At 61.2% G+C, this 18,647-nt stretch overlaps 1 protein-coding gene across 2 annotated transcripts; it reads right to left on the bottom strand.

Annotated features, from left to right (window-relative positions):
- Positions 1 to 10,520: 10,520 nt before the first annotated feature.
- On the bottom strand, positions 10,521 to 13,402 carry HES1 (hes family bHLH transcription factor 1). Of its 2 annotated transcripts, none has more exons than XM_026687173.2 (4): positions 12,495 to 13,402; positions 12,304 to 12,399; positions 11,780 to 11,867; positions 10,521 to 11,345 (listed from the first exon to the last, which is right to left on the bottom strand). In XM_026687173.2, exons 1-4 carry the CDS (start codon positions 12,600 to 12,602, stop codon positions 10,825 to 10,827), a joined length of 813 nt encoding a protein of 270 aa, XP_026542958.1. In that variant the 5' UTR covers positions 12,603 to 13,402; the 3' UTR covers positions 10,521 to 10,824. The 2 variants fall into 2 exon arrangements, with proteins under 2 accessions (XP_026542958.1, XP_087821756.1); XM_087965630.1 differs by having other exon boundaries at positions 10,521 to 11,349; positions 11,781 to 11,867; positions 12,495 to 13,353.
- Positions 13,403 to 18,647: the final 5,245 nt, after the last annotated feature.

Here is an 18,647-nt window from a genome sequence, read left to right as displayed (position 1 = left end):
TATCCTTCCCCTGCCACGCCCACAGAACCAGTAGTAAAAATGTTGCACCACCGGTGCCCATAACTGAACAGAAGCCCACTCCGTCTCTTTCTCCCCCCCCCCCGCAGTTTGAGGTGGAATCCCTGTGGTTTAAACGGGGCTTTTGAGCCAGGCACACATCCGGGTCACGCTTTATAGTCCTTCCTTAACTAGCTTTGTCATCAGGACGGTTGGGCGGTTCTTTATCAAATGCTTTGCTGGAAACAAGCTATGTTGCAGCATTCACACAATCCACCAAAGGACTTACAGTATTAGGGAAGGTTGAGATTTTTGACAAATCCATACTGACTTCTGCTAATCATTATATTATTTTAAGGTGCCTAAAATCAACCTCAGAGATCTGCTCTCATCACATTTACTTGTCCATTTACTAGTTCCACAATCCTCTTTTTATTTGTCCCGTCATGGTCTCAGATTCATAACGGCCTCCAAGTTCATTAAAATTTCTTCCCTTGAAATCTGAGGTGGCTGTTCTATCACCATCCGAGGGCCAAAACTCCAGGATGACTTGATGCCTTTGATCTTCTTGTCTTCTAGGGGGCATCAAGTCCAAGATGGCTGCAACCTTGCTGGGTCACGTTCCCTCTGCATAGGAGCCCCAGCGCCCCCTGTCCAGGCTACCAGTGGATGATGGGGCTTCTGCCCCCTGTGGAGGGGCAATGGGAATGGGCTCACCAGGACTGTGACCTTAAGGGTGCCCAGCCGGGGCCCCACCTAGGGGGCTTCCACGCACCACCAGCCTCAGCGAGGGCTCACTAGACGATTCCCATGCCCAGAGGGTTGGGCCAGGGATGGAGGCAGCCCTCTTAATCCGGAGATCGGATCCCGGCCTCCCAGGAGAGGCTCAGCCAGAGCAGGGATGAGCAGGTGGGCTTGTTGTTCTGTCTGTATGGCAGACAAAAAGGGAATGGGGAAAATTCAGAAAGGAAGACAGAAGTCAAAATAATAATAATACTGGAGTTGTTTCCCTAGAGCCTCTGGCAGCATCAGTTTCACTGCCTTTCCTTTCCCTCTCCTCTCCTCCCAAGCTCCCCTTTGCAAATCTCAGAGCTGCCAGTTTTGTAAGCCTCCCAGCTCTTGACCTCCCCATGGAGCGGGGAGGGGGGCAGGCCCTGTCTCTTGGGGGAGGGGCTGAACTGGGGCGGGGAAGCCTCCCTCTCCTTGCCCATCCCACATGCCCTCAAGGTGAACTGGGGCTCCAGCAAGTGGAAGACTGGATGTCCTGGGGGAGTGTCCCCCACCCCCAACGATCCAGGCAGTGAAAGCAGCCACCTGCCCTGAGGATTCCTCTGGGCTTTGGGAACCCTTTCCTGGAATGAGCCAGCCCCCCGAAGCCCCAGTGCTTCCAGGGGACAATTAAAAGCTCCCCTCCATCAGCTGCAGCCCCTGGAAGGGAGCCATGGTGGAGAGGGAAGCAGCTGTGGTGGGTCCTTTCATCTGCTGCCCCTTTGAACCTTCAAAAATGCCACACCGGAGGGGGGGCTGCCCGGGCATCCTGGGGGGCTGTTGGGCAATAGAGAACGGTGACCTTAATTGACTCTATTCCCTGCCAAACTCCTCGGCAAAGCCCCCCTGGTCTTGGGGCTGGGCCTGAGGTCGTGGGGCTGGGTGGGGCAATGTGGCCGGAGCGGGGGGGCAGTGGGCCTGTGCAAAGGGGCCTAGCTCAGAGGTGGGGGGCTGCTTTCCCAACCTTCCCTCCCCAGCAAGCAGCACCTGGGGGCACCTTCTCCAGCTGACCTACACAAGGCTTTGGGCACAGCAGAGCGTTCCTGGGAATGGTGGCCGCCTGGCGAGACTGGGGTGGGGGGTGGGGCTGCTTCCATAGGCCCCGCCTTCTTGGCAGCTCAGCCCCCGGGGGTCCCAGCAGTTGCCTTTGTTCCCTGTGCAGATGCTGTACCCAGCTTGGCCGGGTTCCCTGAAAGGAGGGAAAGCTGCACCCCACTTTCCTCAAGGGAAAGGAAATACAACGCTGAAGTTGAGGGGGAGGCCTCGCGGTGCACCCAGCATGACCCTCCAGGCAAGGCGGCAGCCGCCCCCCCTCCCCCTCCTTCGGGCCGGGCCGGGTCGCCCTGTAAGCGCGCAGCCCAGGTGAGGGTCCGCTTGGCCAGCGGGTGCCGGACGGGCCCTCCTCTTACCCGCTCATTGCCGCTCCCCGAGGCCAGGGAAGGGCCGAGCGCGGCCGCGGCCGTAAGCAGCTTAAGTGGCGCCTGGAGCGTCGAGCGGGGCGGCGCTTGTCAAGGCCAAAATGGGCCGACAAATTCGGAGCCGCGAGGCGCGGCCACTCTCTTGCCTGGCGCCTGAAAGGGACCTGCCGCCTCCGCTGGGCAGGCGCACCTTTCGGGCCCAGGCGGCCGGGGACGGCCCGGTAGGGCGGCCGGGCAGGCGGGTGCCGGCAGGAGGCGAAGGGGGCGCCGAGCCCGCCATTGACCGCCGCTTCCTCTTAGAGATGCTCCCTTTGCAACGAGAGGGGAGCCCCCCGTTGTCGGCCACCCCTCCCTCCCTCCCTCCCTCCCTGACTTGCAAGACCCTGAATGCGGGCTGCGTTTTCTTCCCAGGTGGATCCAGGAGGAGCGTCCTGTGTTCGCCCAGGCCGAGGAGCCCAGGGGCGTCTCTTGAAGGTCTCGGCTCCACCCTCCTTCAGAAGCTGGACCAGAAAGAAAGCACCGGATGGACCGGCCTAGCTGGGCAAGCCAGGACGCTTGAAATGGCTGCAGGACCAAGGCCAGTTCCTGGGGCTCTGCTTCCTCCCCCCACCCCCAGCGCCCCCTCTAAGCACCGGAGAGACCAGGAGCCCCCTGGCCGCTCTGGTCTGCCCCAACCTCAAGGCCAGAGGCTTTCCCAGAGCCTTTGCCAAAGGAGAGGCAGGAAGGAAGGGTCTTCTTTGGTCCTACAGAGGCATCAGGATTTGGGAGGCCGAGTAGCCCAAGAGCTTTGCTGATCCCCTGGAAATTAATCTGGCATTATTGGCTCTGAATGGAGGAGCCCCCCCTGGCCCCGGTTCCCACAGCGCCTGGCCCTCCGTCCGCCTCTCCTCCCCGGCTTATAAAGGACTGTTGTCCACCTCGCCTTCTGAGTCTCCGCCGTTAAAGGGCTCTTGCTACAAAAAGCACACAGTGCTAATCTGGAAATAAAGGTCACTCCGGCCGGCCCTCGGTCCTCCACCACAAAGGCCCAGGTACGGTGTGCCCACACGCAGGGAGTGACCTTTGCAAGCCGCAGGAGAGAAAGCAGATCGCAAAGAGCTGCACAAAGGCAGCCGGGCGCTGGACGGGAAGGATTTTGCCTGCCTGGGACTCCCTGCTGCTCGGGCACAATGGAGGCCACGGGGGCGGCTTGCGCGGTGAGGATGTGAAGAGGGAGGCCGGAGACAATGAGCATCTCCCGTGAATAAGCAATGCGGCCCCTCCCGCAGCAGCTTCCATGCGCCCCCTTCTCCAGCCAAAGAAAGGCCTCCGGTGAACAGCACGGTGCCACCCTGATGCCACTAAATGAGGTGCCCCCTGCTGCCACTGGGGAAGGAGGTCCGAGGCTCACGGTGACCCATCGGCTGAGCTCACCTGGCCCTCGGCCTGGCCGTGCAGAGCTGGCAGAGGGATTCCCCCACCCTGCTAGACTTGGCTAATTCTTAGAACGGGTTTCCTGCGACTGAGCCTTCCCTTGAACCCGGCCTGTTGGGTCAGTTTAGCGGCATTATGCGAACCCAGGAAGTGAATTAAGTCAGCTCCAAGCCAAGTGGGTTGTGCGAATGCAGCCACAAAGAGGATTAACAGCAGCAGGTTCTTTGCTCAGGGGCCAGCCCTGAGGGGGAGCACCTCCTGTGTCCCCCGCCGCCCCCCCCCCGAGGAAAAGAGCTCAAGTTCCAAAGATGACATGCCCTTAAGATGGGCGTTGGTTAAGATGCATTAAGATGAGTGTTATTATTATTATTATTATTATTATTATTATTATTATTATTATTATTATTATTATTATTATTATTATTATTATTAGGGACATGAATTTAGAATATGGGTCTGTCCCCCTGCAACTTCACTGGCTGATTCCTCACAATGTGCCGAATCAGGTCAGTTGGAGAAGCCGGTTAGGGTGAAACCTGGTTGACTCGTTTCTGGCTTGAGAGTTCTTGAAAACCCAAAGAACCGGTCAGTAGCCAGCTGGACCATATAAGTCTGCCTGTCCCGGGAACTCCAAGAGCTTTGCCATCCTCCTGGGTCCCCCCTGCAAAAGGGAGCTTCCACAGCAGGGGAGGCTGGGCCTCAGGAGGGGCCCTGGGGAGGCTGGGAGGGGCCCATCTCGGCTCCTTCACCCAAGGGCCAAAACACCCCAAACAAGGTTCATTTGTATGCTTAGGTAGCGCTTCCTGTTCCTCTCCTGTCCTTGGCTTTCCTCTCTGGGCTTTTTTTTTGGGGGAGGGGGCTCACTGGCCGAGTGAAGAAGGAGACCCATCAGGAGCCTTGCAGTCAACGGGGGGGGGGGCAGGCGGCAGGCGGCCTGGAAAACGGACCTGGAGGAGGCAGCTCAGAAGGGCCGGATGGGTTACCTGCCTCAAAGGCCACCTGGCCACGGGCAGATAAAACCCCAGAGAAGGGAGGACGGAGGCCCTGAAAAGGAGAGATTTACTGCTTTCCCATTAGGAAAAGGGGAGGAGGAAGGGGACTCTGTGCCCAGCAGGCCCCAATCCTTAGTGTAGAATAAGAGAGTTGGAAGGGACCTTGGAGGTCATCCAGTCCAGCTGCCTCCCCCCCCACGCAGGCAGGAGACCCTACGTCATTTCTGACAGATGGCAGTCCAGCCTCTTCTTGAACTCCTCCAGGGATGAAGCTCCCACAACCTCCGAGGGCAACTTCTGTTCCATCGGTTGTTGGTTCTCCCTGTCAGAAAGTTTCTCCTTATTTCCAGGTGGAATCTCTCCTTGATCACTTTCCATCCATCCTTCCTTCTCTGGCCTTCAATGGTGCCTTGGAGAATAGCTTGACCCCCTCCTCCTCCTCTCTGCACACAGGCCTCCCCTCTGAGGGTCACGTTTTGGCATCTGCTCCCCAACAGAATCCAGCCCCTTCCCAAACGGTTCAGAATGCGCCCAGGCGCATTGAAACCCCCCCGCAACAGCCTCATCTCAGGGCCAGGAGCTCAACCAGGGACCCCTGGGGCTGCGAAGGGGGGCGCTGTGGGTCTGTGTTTGAGGACAGGGGCCCACTGATTGGGCCCCAGGCTTCACCCTCAGGCCCCCAGGATCCCTGGCTCTGCGCTGGCCTGGTTCTGGATGCTGCTTTTGGCCCACCTTTTGCAACCAGGCTGCGAGCGGAGTTGGTGAGCTGGGGTGTCCTGCTTGAGCCTTGCCTGGGCCGGAGACGGCCGTCCCTCTGCCCAGCTCTGCCTTTGGGGGATGGCTTTCCACAATGCAGGCTGCACCGATTTGATAAACTCTTCTCCTTTATTGGTCCTATTGGCATCATTTGAAAATGAAGCAAAATACAAAAAACCCATGATGTCTATCAGGCCCAACAATTCTACAATGTCCCTGTTAGGACTACAAAGTCAATGTTGCGTGGCCTTACTTAGGCACCAGCTGAGACCCTGGGGGGAGCTGAGGGGCTGTCCTTGTCCACAAGCTGCAGTCCGTCCTTTGCAGATGGCCAGAGTCTCCCAAATGATTGTACTAAACAAACCCACAGCAGCTTCCCTCAGGGAATTGTGCCGCTTTGGTGTGTGTGTGTGTGTGTGTGTGTGTGTGTGTGTGTGTGTGTGTGTGTGTTCCTCTTGCCCCTCCCCTCCCTTCCCCCACGGATTGTTTTAATCCCTTGTCATTCATGGGTCTGTAATAAACTCCACCCAACACTAGTGCACATACGCTAAAGAAACGGTGGGCTCCTGAGCGCCCCCTCCCCAGCCGCAAGTGCTGGTGGGCTTCAGCAGCTCTTGGGGGGCAGCCCCCCCCCGTTGAGCTGCCCCTCCCGAGCTGCCCGCCCAGCACTGCCGCTTTCCGGATTCCAGGGCTGGGATCAAAGGCTGCTGGTCTCCAGCCGAGAAAAGTGCCTCAGACCCAGTGCAGCCCCCTCCCCACAGTGAGTCCAGGCCCCCACCCTCTCCGAAACTTACAAAGGAGCAGATACCCCTCCCCTTGGATCCCCTGGAGACCCTGTTGAGCCCCATAGACTCAGCGTGGGCTTGTGTGTGTTTGTGTGTGGTGGCTGAGATTGTGTCTCTTGTCCATTTTGGCTCCTTTGCAGATCTGCCTCCTCATCTGAGTTAACAGGACAATATACGGAACACACACTCAGCACCCAGGCTGGCTCACGCGAGGTGCTAAGAGGCACCAAAAGAAAGACAAAAGGAGAGGAGGGGAAGGGAAGGGTTAGGGTTGAAGGAGCCCACATGGTTGTGCTGATGCCAAGCAGCTGCCTGACCTGGCCCACCCCATAAGGTGTGCAGTTGTCCTCCCTGCTAACTGAATAACAGAGTTGGAAGGGACCTCGGAGGTCTTCTAGTCCAGCCCCCTGCTCAAGCAGGAGAACCTAGACCATTTCAGAGACGTGGCCTCTTCTTAAACGCCCCCAGTGAGGGAGCAGCCACAACTTCTGGTCCCCTGGTGGATGGTCCTCCCCCGTCAGCAACTGTTTCTCCTTAGTTCCAGGCGGCTTCCCTCCGGGGTGCTTCTCGGAGATCGCAGCAAGCAGTTGGGTGTCTTGAGTCAGAATGGGAGTCCAGGTTTTGTGGTCAGTCTTGGGTGCAGGGAGCGTTTATGCAAGCGAGAGGACTCTGGGGTCACACCAGACCCGCTTCCTTTGGCTCTGCTCCTGCCCCCTCCCTCCCACACACATTGTGTAGAAGCGCAGCAAGGCCCCCCCCTCCCCCCCCATAACCTGAGCCTCCTTCTGTAAACATCCTGCCCATAAGTCCCTGGGGGGGGGAGGGGGGCCCTCTGGCCGATTGCCAGCCAGATAACCCTGCTGGCTGATTGGAGGTGCCAAAGGAGGGTTGGCCCTGCCAGGCCCTGCTGGGCTGCCCCCTGGGGAAGGTGCCAGCTTTGCCCTGGGCTGGGGGTGGGGGCAGTGGGGGTGGGGTGGGGGCATTCCGGTCCTAACAAGCACAAGAGCAGCATTTCCAAGGGGGAGCCTTCCTCTTTCACGTGCTTTAACTGGGGGGAGGGATCGGACTCTTCGCCATGGAAACAAAGAAGGGGGGAAGCTGAGATTTCAGAGGAAAGCGGCTGCTTGGGGGGGTCGCTTCCTTTCCCCCTTCCTGGCAGTCCTTCCTTGGGAAAGGCATTATAGGTGGTCCTCGACTTACGACCACAAGGGAGCCCAAGTTTTCTGTTACTAAGCAAGTTAAGTGAGTTTTATGACCTTTCTTGCCACAGCTGATAAGTGAATCACTGCAGTTTTTAAGAGAGCAACACGGACGTTAAGTGGAACCTGGTTTCCCCATTGGCTTTGCTTGTCAGAAGGTCACAAAAGCGGATCATGTGACCCCTTGGGACGCTGTGACCATCGTAAATACGAGTCAGTTGCCAAGCGCCAGGAGATGCTGCAATGGCTGTGTCCCTTTTTCCAGTGCGGTTGAACAGACACTAAATGAACCGTTGTAAGTCGGGGACTGCCTGAGTTCCCAGGGATAGAAGGCTCAGGAAACCCACCAGCTGGCCCAGAGGGGGCTCGTCCAGGGAGCCTTCCCCACTTCCTTCCGCTGCGCAAGGCGGGAGCCGGTCTCCTTGATTCCTTTTGAGACCCCCTCTCCGCCCCCCCGCTTCCTCTTTCCACCTCCTGGAGGGAGCAGCCCCTCCCCTTCCCTCTGTATGTGTGTGTGAGAGAGGGGGCACCCCTTGCTTGGCAGGCTGCCCACAGCCCCTTTCTCATGACCTCCCCTCTTCCGGGGGTCACTGGGAGTCCTTGTTTCCTGCCAAGAGGTCGGCTTCGGGGGAGAGGCAGAGGCCCAGAGCGGGGGGGGCCGGTCCTGGAGGGGAGGGGGGCCGGGGGCTCCCCAGAGCTGCAATTTGTGGCCCAGGAACTGGGCAGCCAAGCCAGGCTGAGTCCTCCGAGGGCTTCCTCTGCCCCTCCTGGAGGCACAGCCATCACTTGGGCGTGCATGTGTGTGCACATGCATGTGTGCACCTGTGCGTGTGTGTGTCACAGACCGGGAAAGAGGGGGTGTGTGTGTGTGTGTGCAAGGCTGCCCTCGGGCCCTTGTGGTTGGATCCCTCTGGATCTGGGCCTCTTCCCACGTGCTGGTGATTGGGGCCAATTCTTCCGGAGGTGCCAGATTGGGGAAGAGGCTGAGGCTGTGCTGCGTGGGGGAGGGGAGGGACCGATCCTTCCTCATGCGGCCCCCTTTGGCAAGAACAGATGCTTCCACCACTAGGGAATGGGCTCTGGGTTGCAAGCAGGAGGGAGCCCTCCCTGTGTTGGGCCCTCCGCCCGACGGAGAGGACAAGGAATCAGCGGCCCACCCGGAGGAGGCGGAGACGGGCAACCTGCCTTCCCCAGCCGCCAGCATCTCCTGGCCCCGCGACCGCTAAGCTGGGGGAGGGAAGGGCGGGCTTTGGGGGCGTCGGGCGGAGCAAGCCTGAACCCCCGCGGGGTTAAGGGGGAGAGGACTCTGACAAGGATTGACGGAATGCAGCGGTTTGTGGGGGCGGGGAACGAGGAGGGAGAGGAAAGTGGGCGAGCCCTGCCGGGAAGGGTCCCTCGAGGAGCCCCCGCCAGTGGATGCCCTCGGGAGGGGCGGGCCTGTGCAGACAGGGCCAGAGCCCCTTCCGCTCGCCCCCTCCTCAGCATTCCTCTTCCCACACCTGAATGCCGGCAGGCACCTGGCCCCTCCGCAGGCCCCGGAGGGCGCGAGTCTGGAGCCCTTCCAATCTTGGGGGCGGAGAAGCCCCCGCGGTCGGAAACCTGAGCCGGCCCTTTATCGGGATCGCCCATCTCGTTTGCAAATGGGCCGTGACCAGCCGGGCAGGGGGCAGGCGGAGCGGCTCCCGGGGCGACGCGGCGAGCGAGCGGCGAGTGCCGACTCCCCCACCCCTCGTTCCTCCGCCGCATCTTTTCTGAGTTAGCAGGCCGAGGAAAGGCGGGGGCTGATCACAACCAGATGCGGCGGGTGTTAAATCATCACAGACGGGCCAGGACGGGCGTGCAGGAAGCGCGCTGGCAAAGGAGAGCGGGGCCCGGATTTCCCCGCTTCCAGAGAGGCACCGGGCCAGGAGGACACAGGCCAGGCCACGCTACGCCAGGCCTGGGGGCTACAGGGCGCCCCCCCCCGCAGAAAGCAGCCCTTGTAGTGGCAGGAGGGAAGGGACGACCAGAGTAGCCGACATGGTTGTCCCGGCCTCTGACCGGGAGGCAGGCAGGCTTTCCCTCCAGCAGCCAACCAGGCCACAGCCTCCGGCAGACTGCGCGTGTGCAAGCTAAGCTCAGTTAATGTTCGCCTTAAGGTGGGGTAACCTTTGTGCTCGGGTAGCCCAAGAAGTCACTCTGTGCTGTTGCCAGGCCACGGGAGAGCTGGCTGGGCCCTCCAAGAGCTGCCAGCTGAGCTCAACTCTGCCCTTTCCTGCCTTCCCACCCTAGGAACTTACAAGCTTTGCTCCATGTGGAAAGGGGCCCCACCTTGGCCTTCCCTTCCTCTGGGTGACGCCCCACCCAACCCAGTTCTTTCCCCCAGTGGTAGCTGCTCAGCCATTGCCAACTTTCTGAGCCAAGGAACCTCCTTGTGCCAGCTGTCAATCATGGCTCCCAGAAGTCCCTGCTTGAGCCTCCAGTGACAGGATCTGGGCCAGGCACTTTTTTTTCGGTGCCAGAAGCCCTGTTGCCAGGCAACAGCTGCCCAAAGAACCTCTTTCTCTGACCATTTTCTCAAGTGGGCTGGATTCACCCATCCTGGCACGAGTCCTGTGAACTAAGCTGGGGTCTGGTCAGGGGGGGCGCCATTCACCCCCAGGAGCCCATCAGGAGGTGCCCAGTCGAAGCCGCTGGTCAGGGTCTTCCTCAGGAGCCCCCAGCTGCTCCCCAAGGGGGCCAGCGTGGAAGTGGGTCTCTCCCCAGGGGGCCCAGATGTCCTCCCTGAACCCCCCTCCTCCTGCTCTTAATCCCTTGGCTGCCGGTGGGCCTTCTTGTCAGGGAGATCAGCCGCTGAGAATCTGGAATGGACCTCAGTGGCGTTTGCAGGGCAGTGGGAATGCCAGGGACAAACCTTGCCGTGTGGAAGGATCCCTGTGGAGTCCTGCTCAGTTGAGAGAGAACCCCGGCCTGGCCAGGAGTCAAAAGGCTCCTCTGAGAAAAAAGCTGGGAGGGGCAGGCCAGGCCTCCCCTCCTTCGTACTTTGCATGGGAGGGTGCAACTCTGTCAGCCTTTAGGCAGGCCCCGGGATCTGCAGATGAACCCCTCCCCCACCCAGACTCTGCCTGTACCCCTGCAACACCTCTGACCCCCCCAGCCTGAGTGATAGTCAAAGTCTATTTCTATGGAAGCTTCCGACAAAGGAAGGAAGGCTTTTTGTGTACGAACACATCAATCTTTGGTATTGCTTAGAAATAGAAAAAAAGGCAGGTTGAAAGATAAGGAGGGAAAGTACATTCGGACACACACACACAGCCTCTCCCCCACCCACGCAGGAGAGGGGACGCGGCCCAGGGGGAAGGCCCAGCCCAACGGGAACGGTGGGTCCTATTGACAGGCGGAGAGACGAAGCTCCGAGGCGGCCAGGGAACAGAATCCAGACGGGCGGTCATGGGGCGGCGGCCACCGACGGGCCTGCTGCTCCCTGAGTCCGGGGCCAAGGCGCGCTCCCGGGCGCTCACCAGGGTCTCCAGAGCGAGTCTGCCGGGAGCGACGGGGCACCCGATCCTGAAGGGAGGCTGGCTGCGGGAGGGCCCGAGCTGGCGTAGAGAGGGATGACCGCACTGCCGTGCGCTGCAAAGGCCGCGTTGGGGATAAGGAAGGCGAACTGCCCGTCGGAAGCCGGCACCAGCTGGAAGCCGCCGCCGCCCTTGGCGCTCTCGCCGGCCGGATTGCTGAGCTTGCAGGAAGCCACGCTGCCAGAAGGGGGCGATGTGCCGGCGGGCATCTGTACCAGAGGCTGCCCCAAAGAGGCTCCGTGCTGGGCGCAGGGCGCCGGAGGCAGCGCTGAAGATTGCAGGGCGGGGTAGTTCAAGGCGCTGATCTGACTCAGGCAGCCGGCCAGGTGTCCAAGCAGCCGGTTGCGGACCTCCGTGTTGACCCCTTCGCAGGAGGACAGGAAGCGAGTCACCTCGGTCATGCATTCGTTGAAACCCGCTCGGTACTTGCACAAGACGGAGGGGTCCGTGTTGAGCGCGGCTGCCGGCAAGAAAAGAAGCGGCGGCAGTCAGGGGAGGGGCCGGCGGCCGGAGCAACTCTGAGGCCCTCCCCGTTTCCCCAGGCTGCCAAGCAGGGGGCCCTGTGGGTGGGAACTGGCCCCCTCCCAAGGAGGAAGGCCTGAATCCGGCCAGGCTGCAGGCACCTGGGCTTCTGGGAACCGGACACCCACGAGCAGCAGGAGGCTGCCCCCCTCCCGCTTCTCCTTCGGCCACACCGCAGGCTCCTTTCCGGAACGGGAGCCACTCGGAGCTGCGGCTATAAATACTGCCAGAGCCAGACCGTGGGAACCCGCGCCTGAGCCAAGTCAGTGAAAGGCAGCTTGGATGGCATTCAAAGCCACAGGCGGAAGTCTGGAAGAAGCCACCCCTGGAGGGGGGGGGGAGGGGAGGGGAGGGGAGGGCCTGGCCACTCACCGGTCATCTGAGCCCGCTGCAGGCTGCGCAAGTGCTTCACCGTCATTTCCAGGATATCAGCCTTCTCCAGCTTGGAGTGTCGGGAGCTCTGGGGGCAAACAGGAGGCAGGAGGGACACATGAGCCCCGGTGGGGGGAGAGGTGGGGGCACTTTTAGCTCAGCTGGACTCCACCAACAGGCCCCCTTTCTGCCGGGGAAACCCCCCCAGGAAGGAGAAAGGACACGCCCCGTCCTCAAAACAAGGAATCACGCCTGGGGGTCGGCGGGGGAAGGGTTCCCCCTCCCCAGGTCTAAAGAGGACCCAAGCCGTTGTGAGGCGGGGGTGGGTGGGGGTGGGGCGAGAGGACCAGGGAAACTCCTGGCTGCGGCCATCGCACAGCTGCGGAACATGCCCTGCGGCGCCCAAGTCTGATGATCCCCGTCCAAAAGAGGCCTGTCCGCTGGGCAGTTCGGCCGGGACCCCCAGAGGGCATCCCCCCGTTTCGCCGAGCCCTTTCGTGCCCCCGGGGGCTCCCGACACTCACGTCCTTCTTGAGGGCGTCCAGGATGAGCGTCTTCAGCTGCCCCAGGCTCTCGTTGATCCGGGCGCGGCGCCGTTTCTCCATGACTGGCTTGGACGACTGTGGGGAGAAGGCGAGCTCAGCGGTGGGCCGAGCCGCGCAGAGGCGCCCCCGCCCCGCTCCCCGCCCGGACCCCCGCCCGCCTCCTCCTTTACCTTCCGCTGCTCGGCGGCGGTGCGGGGCTTGTCCGGGGTGGCGTGCGCGCTGGTCGGGGTGGCCGCCGGCGGCGAGGAGGAGCTCTTTTCCATCAGGTCGGCGGGCATCGTGGCCCAGCCGCGTCCGACGTGCCGCGGGGGAGTCGGCGCGATCAGGATCCGGCGCAGCGTCCTCTGCAGCGAGTGGGGCGGGCGGGTGGGCCGTGAATGAGGCGGGGTGACCCTCTCCGGAGGCAGCGGCGGCGACTGCCGGCCCTTCCCAGTACGGCACCCCCTCCGCTCTTTCCTGCGGCCGGAGCTGCCAGGCTAGCCAGCCGCCCCCAGCCCTGCGCAACCCCGGCCGGCTCCCTGCCTGGCGGCCGCTATTTATAAACTGCCCTGCACGCGAACGGCTCGTGTGAAACTTGCCAAACTTTCTTTCCCACAGTGACTTTCAGCCAATGGGAGCGGGAGGCACGCGGCCCCGCTCGTGGACGGTGCCCATCCATTGGTTGCTCGGCGCACCTACCGGCGGCCAATGGCGCACGCCTGGCCCCCGGGCACCAGGACCCGCGCTGTCAATCAACGCGCCCGCTTTAACCCTCGCAGCGCTGCCGCCCCGCCCGGCCGAGGAGGGGGCGCAGGTCGCTGGCCTCTGCGGGGGGCGTTGCCCGGCACGCGAGGCTGGGAAGGGCGGCCGGGCGGCTTCCAGCCCCGCCCCGAGGGGAGCCCCTGTTTGCCCCCCACAGGTGGACCCGGGTGCCACGCGCGGAAGGCCGTGGGCAGAGCGGCAGGGAGGTGGCTTTGCTCCAGTCTAGGGTGGAAGGCGGCCGGCGGCCGGCGGCCTCCTCTTCGGCTCCAGCCGCCGGGCTGCCCGCAGGCGCTGCCCCGGAGCGCGTGCCGGAAGTCTCCTGCAGCCGCCGCCACCGAGCGCGAAGCTGTGCGGCGGGAGCTGTGCGGCTTGGCGCCCGGGGAGAGAAGCCGGGCAAACCGCCCCAGCCACCGCCAAAGCCTGGGAAAACCCCGCCTTCCGGGGAGGGAAGCGAGGAATGCGGCCTTTCGGGCGGGCGAGGGCAGCGGCCTCCACTTTCGGCGGCGGCGCTGGGCTCTCCGGGAAGGGAAGGGCGGGAGGGGGACAGAGTCGCTCCCCCCACTCGAAAGGTCCCGGGGTGGGCGGCTTGCCTCGAGCGTCTCTGGGCCGCTTGGTCCTAGCGGGCTCTCGGCCGCGGCTTCCGATTGTGGCCGGGTTGCACCCTGAACCGCCCGTCGCCCTTCGGCATTGGGTGGCTGCAGCCCTCGGACGCCGCGTGAGGAAGTTTCCAAGGCCTTTAAAAAGGGGGACGCCTCCCCTCCCCCGCTCAGGTTTCGAATGGTTTTCATTCAAGGCAGCAAAAGTAATTCAAATAATATGCCGAGTTTCGCGTAATTACTGAGCTGTTGATTTCAGCGGACAAAAAGCAGCGGAAGGGCAGCCAGCTAGGAGGAAGTTTCGGGGCTGGAAGGGCCCTTGGAGATCTTCTAGCCCGACCCCTCTGCCGTGGCAGGAGCCTTGCACCATCCTGGATAAATGGCTGTCCAGCCGACTTCTGAGAAATCCCAGGACTCTTGGTCGCAGTTGTGGCGTGGCCCAGGCAGGGCTCGGTGCGGACCCTCCTTAGTCTAGGTGGGGGTGGGGGACTGATGGGGGAGGGGCAGCGAGTCATTCCCTTGCACTTGCTGAAAGGGGCTGCAAGGAGGCAGCTCTCCTCTCCTCCCGAAAACGGCCCTGCGGCCAGGCTGGTGCGTCCAGCATCCCCGGTTCCCATCTTCAAGAGACCCGGTGTCTGGTCCCGTTCACTGCACTCCGGTCATGAGCCACCCTCGGGCACTCGATCTGGGATCTGGTTCCTGGGAGGTTTGGGCTCTCCGAGCTGCAGTCCTGCCCACCGAGGCTGAAATCATCCTGTGGGGAGGGGGCTTCTCTCGGGCCGCTCAGGCTTCCTGTGGAGGTTCGGGAGAGAAAGCCAAGCCGGGAGTCAAGACTCTTCCCACTGCCCGAACTCCTCTGGGTTTCCTCCGCCCTACCCCCACCAAGCTTTAAGGGTGGACCCACCGGAGCTCGCAGGGTCTGCCGCCCCCTCCTCTGGCCGGGCGGCTTGGCCTTCCCGGGGCGCCAAGGGCTCTCCTCCCGCCGTCAGCCCCTTTCCAGTTAATTGGCTTGAAGGGAGGCCTCGCTCTTTCCTGCTCTGCCTTTCAGCCCCCGTTAAGCCTGAGCCCCCTTTGCTCTAAATATGCGGGATTGAATTCAAGTCTCCAGGCTGGCGTCTCCTCTCTCCCCCGCCCCCCAGTTCATGGGCAAAGAGAAGGCAAAAGGCCCAGCCGCCCTTTGGCTACTGCCTGGAAGGGGGAGGGGGGCAAGGCGAGGTGCTTTGGAGCAACTACCAACTGCTACCCTCCCCGTCGAGGGATGCGAAGGATCGCACGACTGGTCAAGAGTGTCGTGCGCAAAGGGGCCGCAGAGCCCGCGACCCCCGACTGCAGTTGCTGGAGGTCTGTCAGAGGGGGGCCGACCGCGGGAATCCGCCTCCATGGTTCCCTCCCTGCCGAGTGAGCGAGAGCTGCTTAGGAACCCAGAAAGGGGGCTTTGGATTTGAGCCCCCAGGATCCAGCCCGAGGGCAGGGCGCGCTGGGCGGCGGGGCGAGTGCCCGAGCTGGCCTGGGGAGCAGGGCTGCCCGACGCGAGCCCCGCTTCTGTAGGGCAACCTGCCCGAGCGCCTGGCAAGGGCTGCGGGAAGAGGAGCCTTCTCGCTAAGCTTAGCGGAGAGTCGGGGCCGCTCCGGGTCCCTTCGCGGCCGCCTCGGTCTTTGTGGGCGATTCTGTGCTCACAGAGGCTGCTGCTCGGCGGGGAAGCGGCCCGCTCCGGCTCCCGCGCTGCTGGGGGCGAGGAGGGGGGCCGTTTTGCCGGCGGCCCTGGAGGCCTTTCTCTTCGCTTCCTTCGCTTGGCTGACTTTCTCACACTCGCCTTCCCACCGCCGCTCGGCCTGCTTAGGCTCAGTCCACCGCCTGCCAAACGCCGCCTATGCTCGAGTGCAGAGGGACCCCGCCCGCTTCCTCCTCCTCGGCGAGGCTCAGCGCGGCCCCCGCCGCTCGCATCACCTGACCGCCCCTGCCCGGAGCGTGAGAAAAAGGCCCGCGGGAGGGCCCGGCCAGGTCCTCGGCGCGTGCCTCGGCCATAAGGCGATGCAGGCCGGGAGCTGGACCTGGGAAGCAGGGGAGGAAGGGAGGACATGCTGTGCCTGATTGCCCGTCTAGCTGAGGCTTGGAACTGGCCGGCATTTCCGAAGAGAAAGCCAACCCACCCACCCACCCCAGAAGCAGTCTAGGAGAGCAACGCCGCCGCCGCCGAATTTCCTGCCCTGGGAGCGGCAGGGAAGAATTCAGCAGGAAGGGAACTCAAGGAGGTGCAACATTTTCTGAGCCCCCAAAGGTTGCTCCACATTTTGAGCTCAGACTTGGAACAAAACCCAGGTGTTTGGCGCTCTGCGCCAATGGTGTTTCCAGATGTGTCCCTCCTCCTTCCAGGGCGGTGCCTGGTGGAGGCTTCATTCCTGCCCTGGGTTCATGGCGGCGAGGGAGGGGGGGGGTTGTGGGCCTGCAGGGATGGGAGGCAGAAGTGGGGAACCAGGCAGGTGAAGGAAGCTGCGCTTGGGGGTCTGAGCACCCTCCCCTGCCTGAGGGGCAGCCGGCCCTCCTTCCAATCTATGCTGCACGAGTTGCAGCACGGGACAAGGTCGCTGTGGGTTTTCCTTCTGCGGTTGTGCTTTGTGTGGGAAGTCGGGGCTAAACGTCAACATCCCCCCCGTCAAGCTTTTGGGCTGCTCTACATGCTCACCATATGTTGGATTGTTCTTTCTGGAACAACTTCGGCAGAGTATATTTTTACTGCTGTTTCAGGTAAAGTTATAGCTGTTGTGGGTCTTCTGAACTTAATTCTGCAGCCGCTTCTAGCGCAGGCAGACTCGGATGTATGAAAGGGGGAAAAAACTCTTGTTTCCTTTGATAGTGTGGTCTTCAAAAATGTTGCAACTTCTCTATCAGTTGAATTGTCCCTCTCTCAGTTTGGGGGTTAGATTTATTTTCCATCATAAAATGCCATCCAGGTTAGGCTGAGACTGAGCCTCAGGATATATATCAAAACAGAGCTGGAAGGGACCTTGGAGGTCATCTAGTCCAGGGGTCACCAACTTTTTGGACCTCAGGGACCACCAAACACATCATTTTAAATCCCGCAGACCAGAAACCCAGGGAAAATCCCCCAAAAAGTCTGCAGGAAAATATCCCCCCCCTTTTCCTACCGATCGATCATACTTTATTTGGGATCGCAGGATACTGTCTCCAACTTGGTTCTCAGGGGGAGGGAGAGAGAGAGAGAGAGACTTTTGGCTTCATGCAAGGAAAGCAGCAGAAGCAGCAGAAGTCTTTCTTTCTCTCCTCCAAACTCTGCCAGAAACAGCCTCTTGGAGCAGGAGGCCTTGCAGGGAGGGTCCCCAAGACCCATTTCTGGCGGAGTTTGGGGGAGAGAAGGAAAGGCTTTGGCTGCTTTCCTTGCAGGCAGCCAAAAGCAGAAGAAGAAAGAAGTGGAGAGAAGCAGCCCCGGGGCCGGGCCAGGCCAGGCGTTTGGGGCGAGTGGGGCAAATTCCCCCCTCCTCCCTTTCCCCCTCCCCTCCCTACCTCATGTTGTGCACAGTGCAAGCGATGCAGGCCTTGGGTTCCCACACAGCCTGGATTAACTGCTTTGGGGGGGGGGGGGACATTTCTCGTGGACCACCAGTGGTCCCCAACCCACTGGTTGGTGCTCCCTGTTCTAGTCCAGCCCCCTGCTGAAGCAAGAGACCCCAGATGTCTGTAGAGATCCTCAGCCACCCAGGGCGTGGTTCTTGCAAAGGGGCTTTTCCAAGAGGCAACTGGACTTTCTGGTTTTTCTTTGAAGATGTTCTGCTTTCTCATCCAAGGAGCTCCTTCAGTTCTCTGAAGAAGCTTTAGGAGACCCCAGACCATTCCAGACCAGCGGTTGTCCAGTCTCTCCTTAAAAACGTCCAGGGATGAAGCTCCCACAACTTCTGGAGGCAACGTCTGTTCCACTGGCTGATCGTCCTCCCTGTCAGGAACTGTTTCTCTTGAATTCCAGGTTGCTCCTCTTCCCTGGTTTTAGTTTCTGTCAGTTGCTCTTGTCCTGCCCTCAGGGGCTCTGAAGAATAGCTTGACCCTCTTCTTCTTCTTCTTCTTCTTCTTCTTCTCTGGGGCAACCCCTGAGACATTGGAAGACTGCTCTCATGTCACCCCCTTAGTCCTTCTTTTCTCTAGACTAGACGCCCCCAATTCCTGCAGCGCTTCTCCGTATGTTTGAGTCTCCGGGCCTTGGATCGTCTTAGTTGCTCTTCTCTGCACTTTTTCCAAAGCGGCAGACTAGCAGAGTTGGGAGGGACCATCTTTCTTCTAATGCGGTGATCAAAACTGGATACAGTATTCCAGGTGTGATTCCTAAGGACGTCTGAAGGAGTGAACACCCCCTGGATTCCTGTTCTGGGTCAAATGGTTGTGCAGTGCTCACTCACAGGCACAGGAATGGGCCTGCAGACGCGCCAGCCTCGGAAGGCAACCCAGGCAGGGAAATCTTCTCCCTGGGAGCTTTCAGTCTCTTGGGGCTGCTGGAGACCCTTCCCCACAGGGAAGACACAGCAGAGGCCATCTTGGTTTCTGCAAGAGCCCCAGGGGCTCCTCCGACAGGCTTCCTCCCCAGAAGAAGTGGGGGAGGGGGATCCAAGACATTTCAGGGATGCCTACAAGGATCCCAGGGACATTTTCCAAAGCAGCTTCCACTCCAGTTAGGATCCTTAGCAGCCTCTGCTCGGGAGACACCCTCAATCTCACAGCCAAGCCAACAGCCGCCTCCCTTGGGAAAGCGCAATAACCAGGACCCAAATCCAGGCACCTTTCCTGGAATTTCCTATCCTGCCCATTCCATGTTTCAGGGAGAGGACTAACCCCTCCCCCCCTCCAGAGCAGCACAGCAGACCTGGCTGGAGCTCTCCCTCCCTCCCAGGCCCCCCAAGCAAGCTGAGCTTTGCAGCTGAGGGGGAGCCCTTTGCCTTGGCCAAACCTGCAGGGGGGAGGAGCAACTGATTCCCTGCTCTC

The sequence above is a fragment of the Notechis scutatus genome, chromosome 4 (genome assembly GCF_049901735.1).
Source record: "Notechis scutatus isolate UNSWTSFEM ecotype Mainland chromosome 4, rNotScu1.2, whole genome shotgun sequence".
NCBI lineage: Eukaryota > Metazoa > Chordata > Lepidosauria > Squamata > Elapidae > Notechis > Notechis scutatus.
Note: the sequence above shows the minus strand (reverse complement) of the source record. Positions and strands in the feature narration are given on the sequence as shown.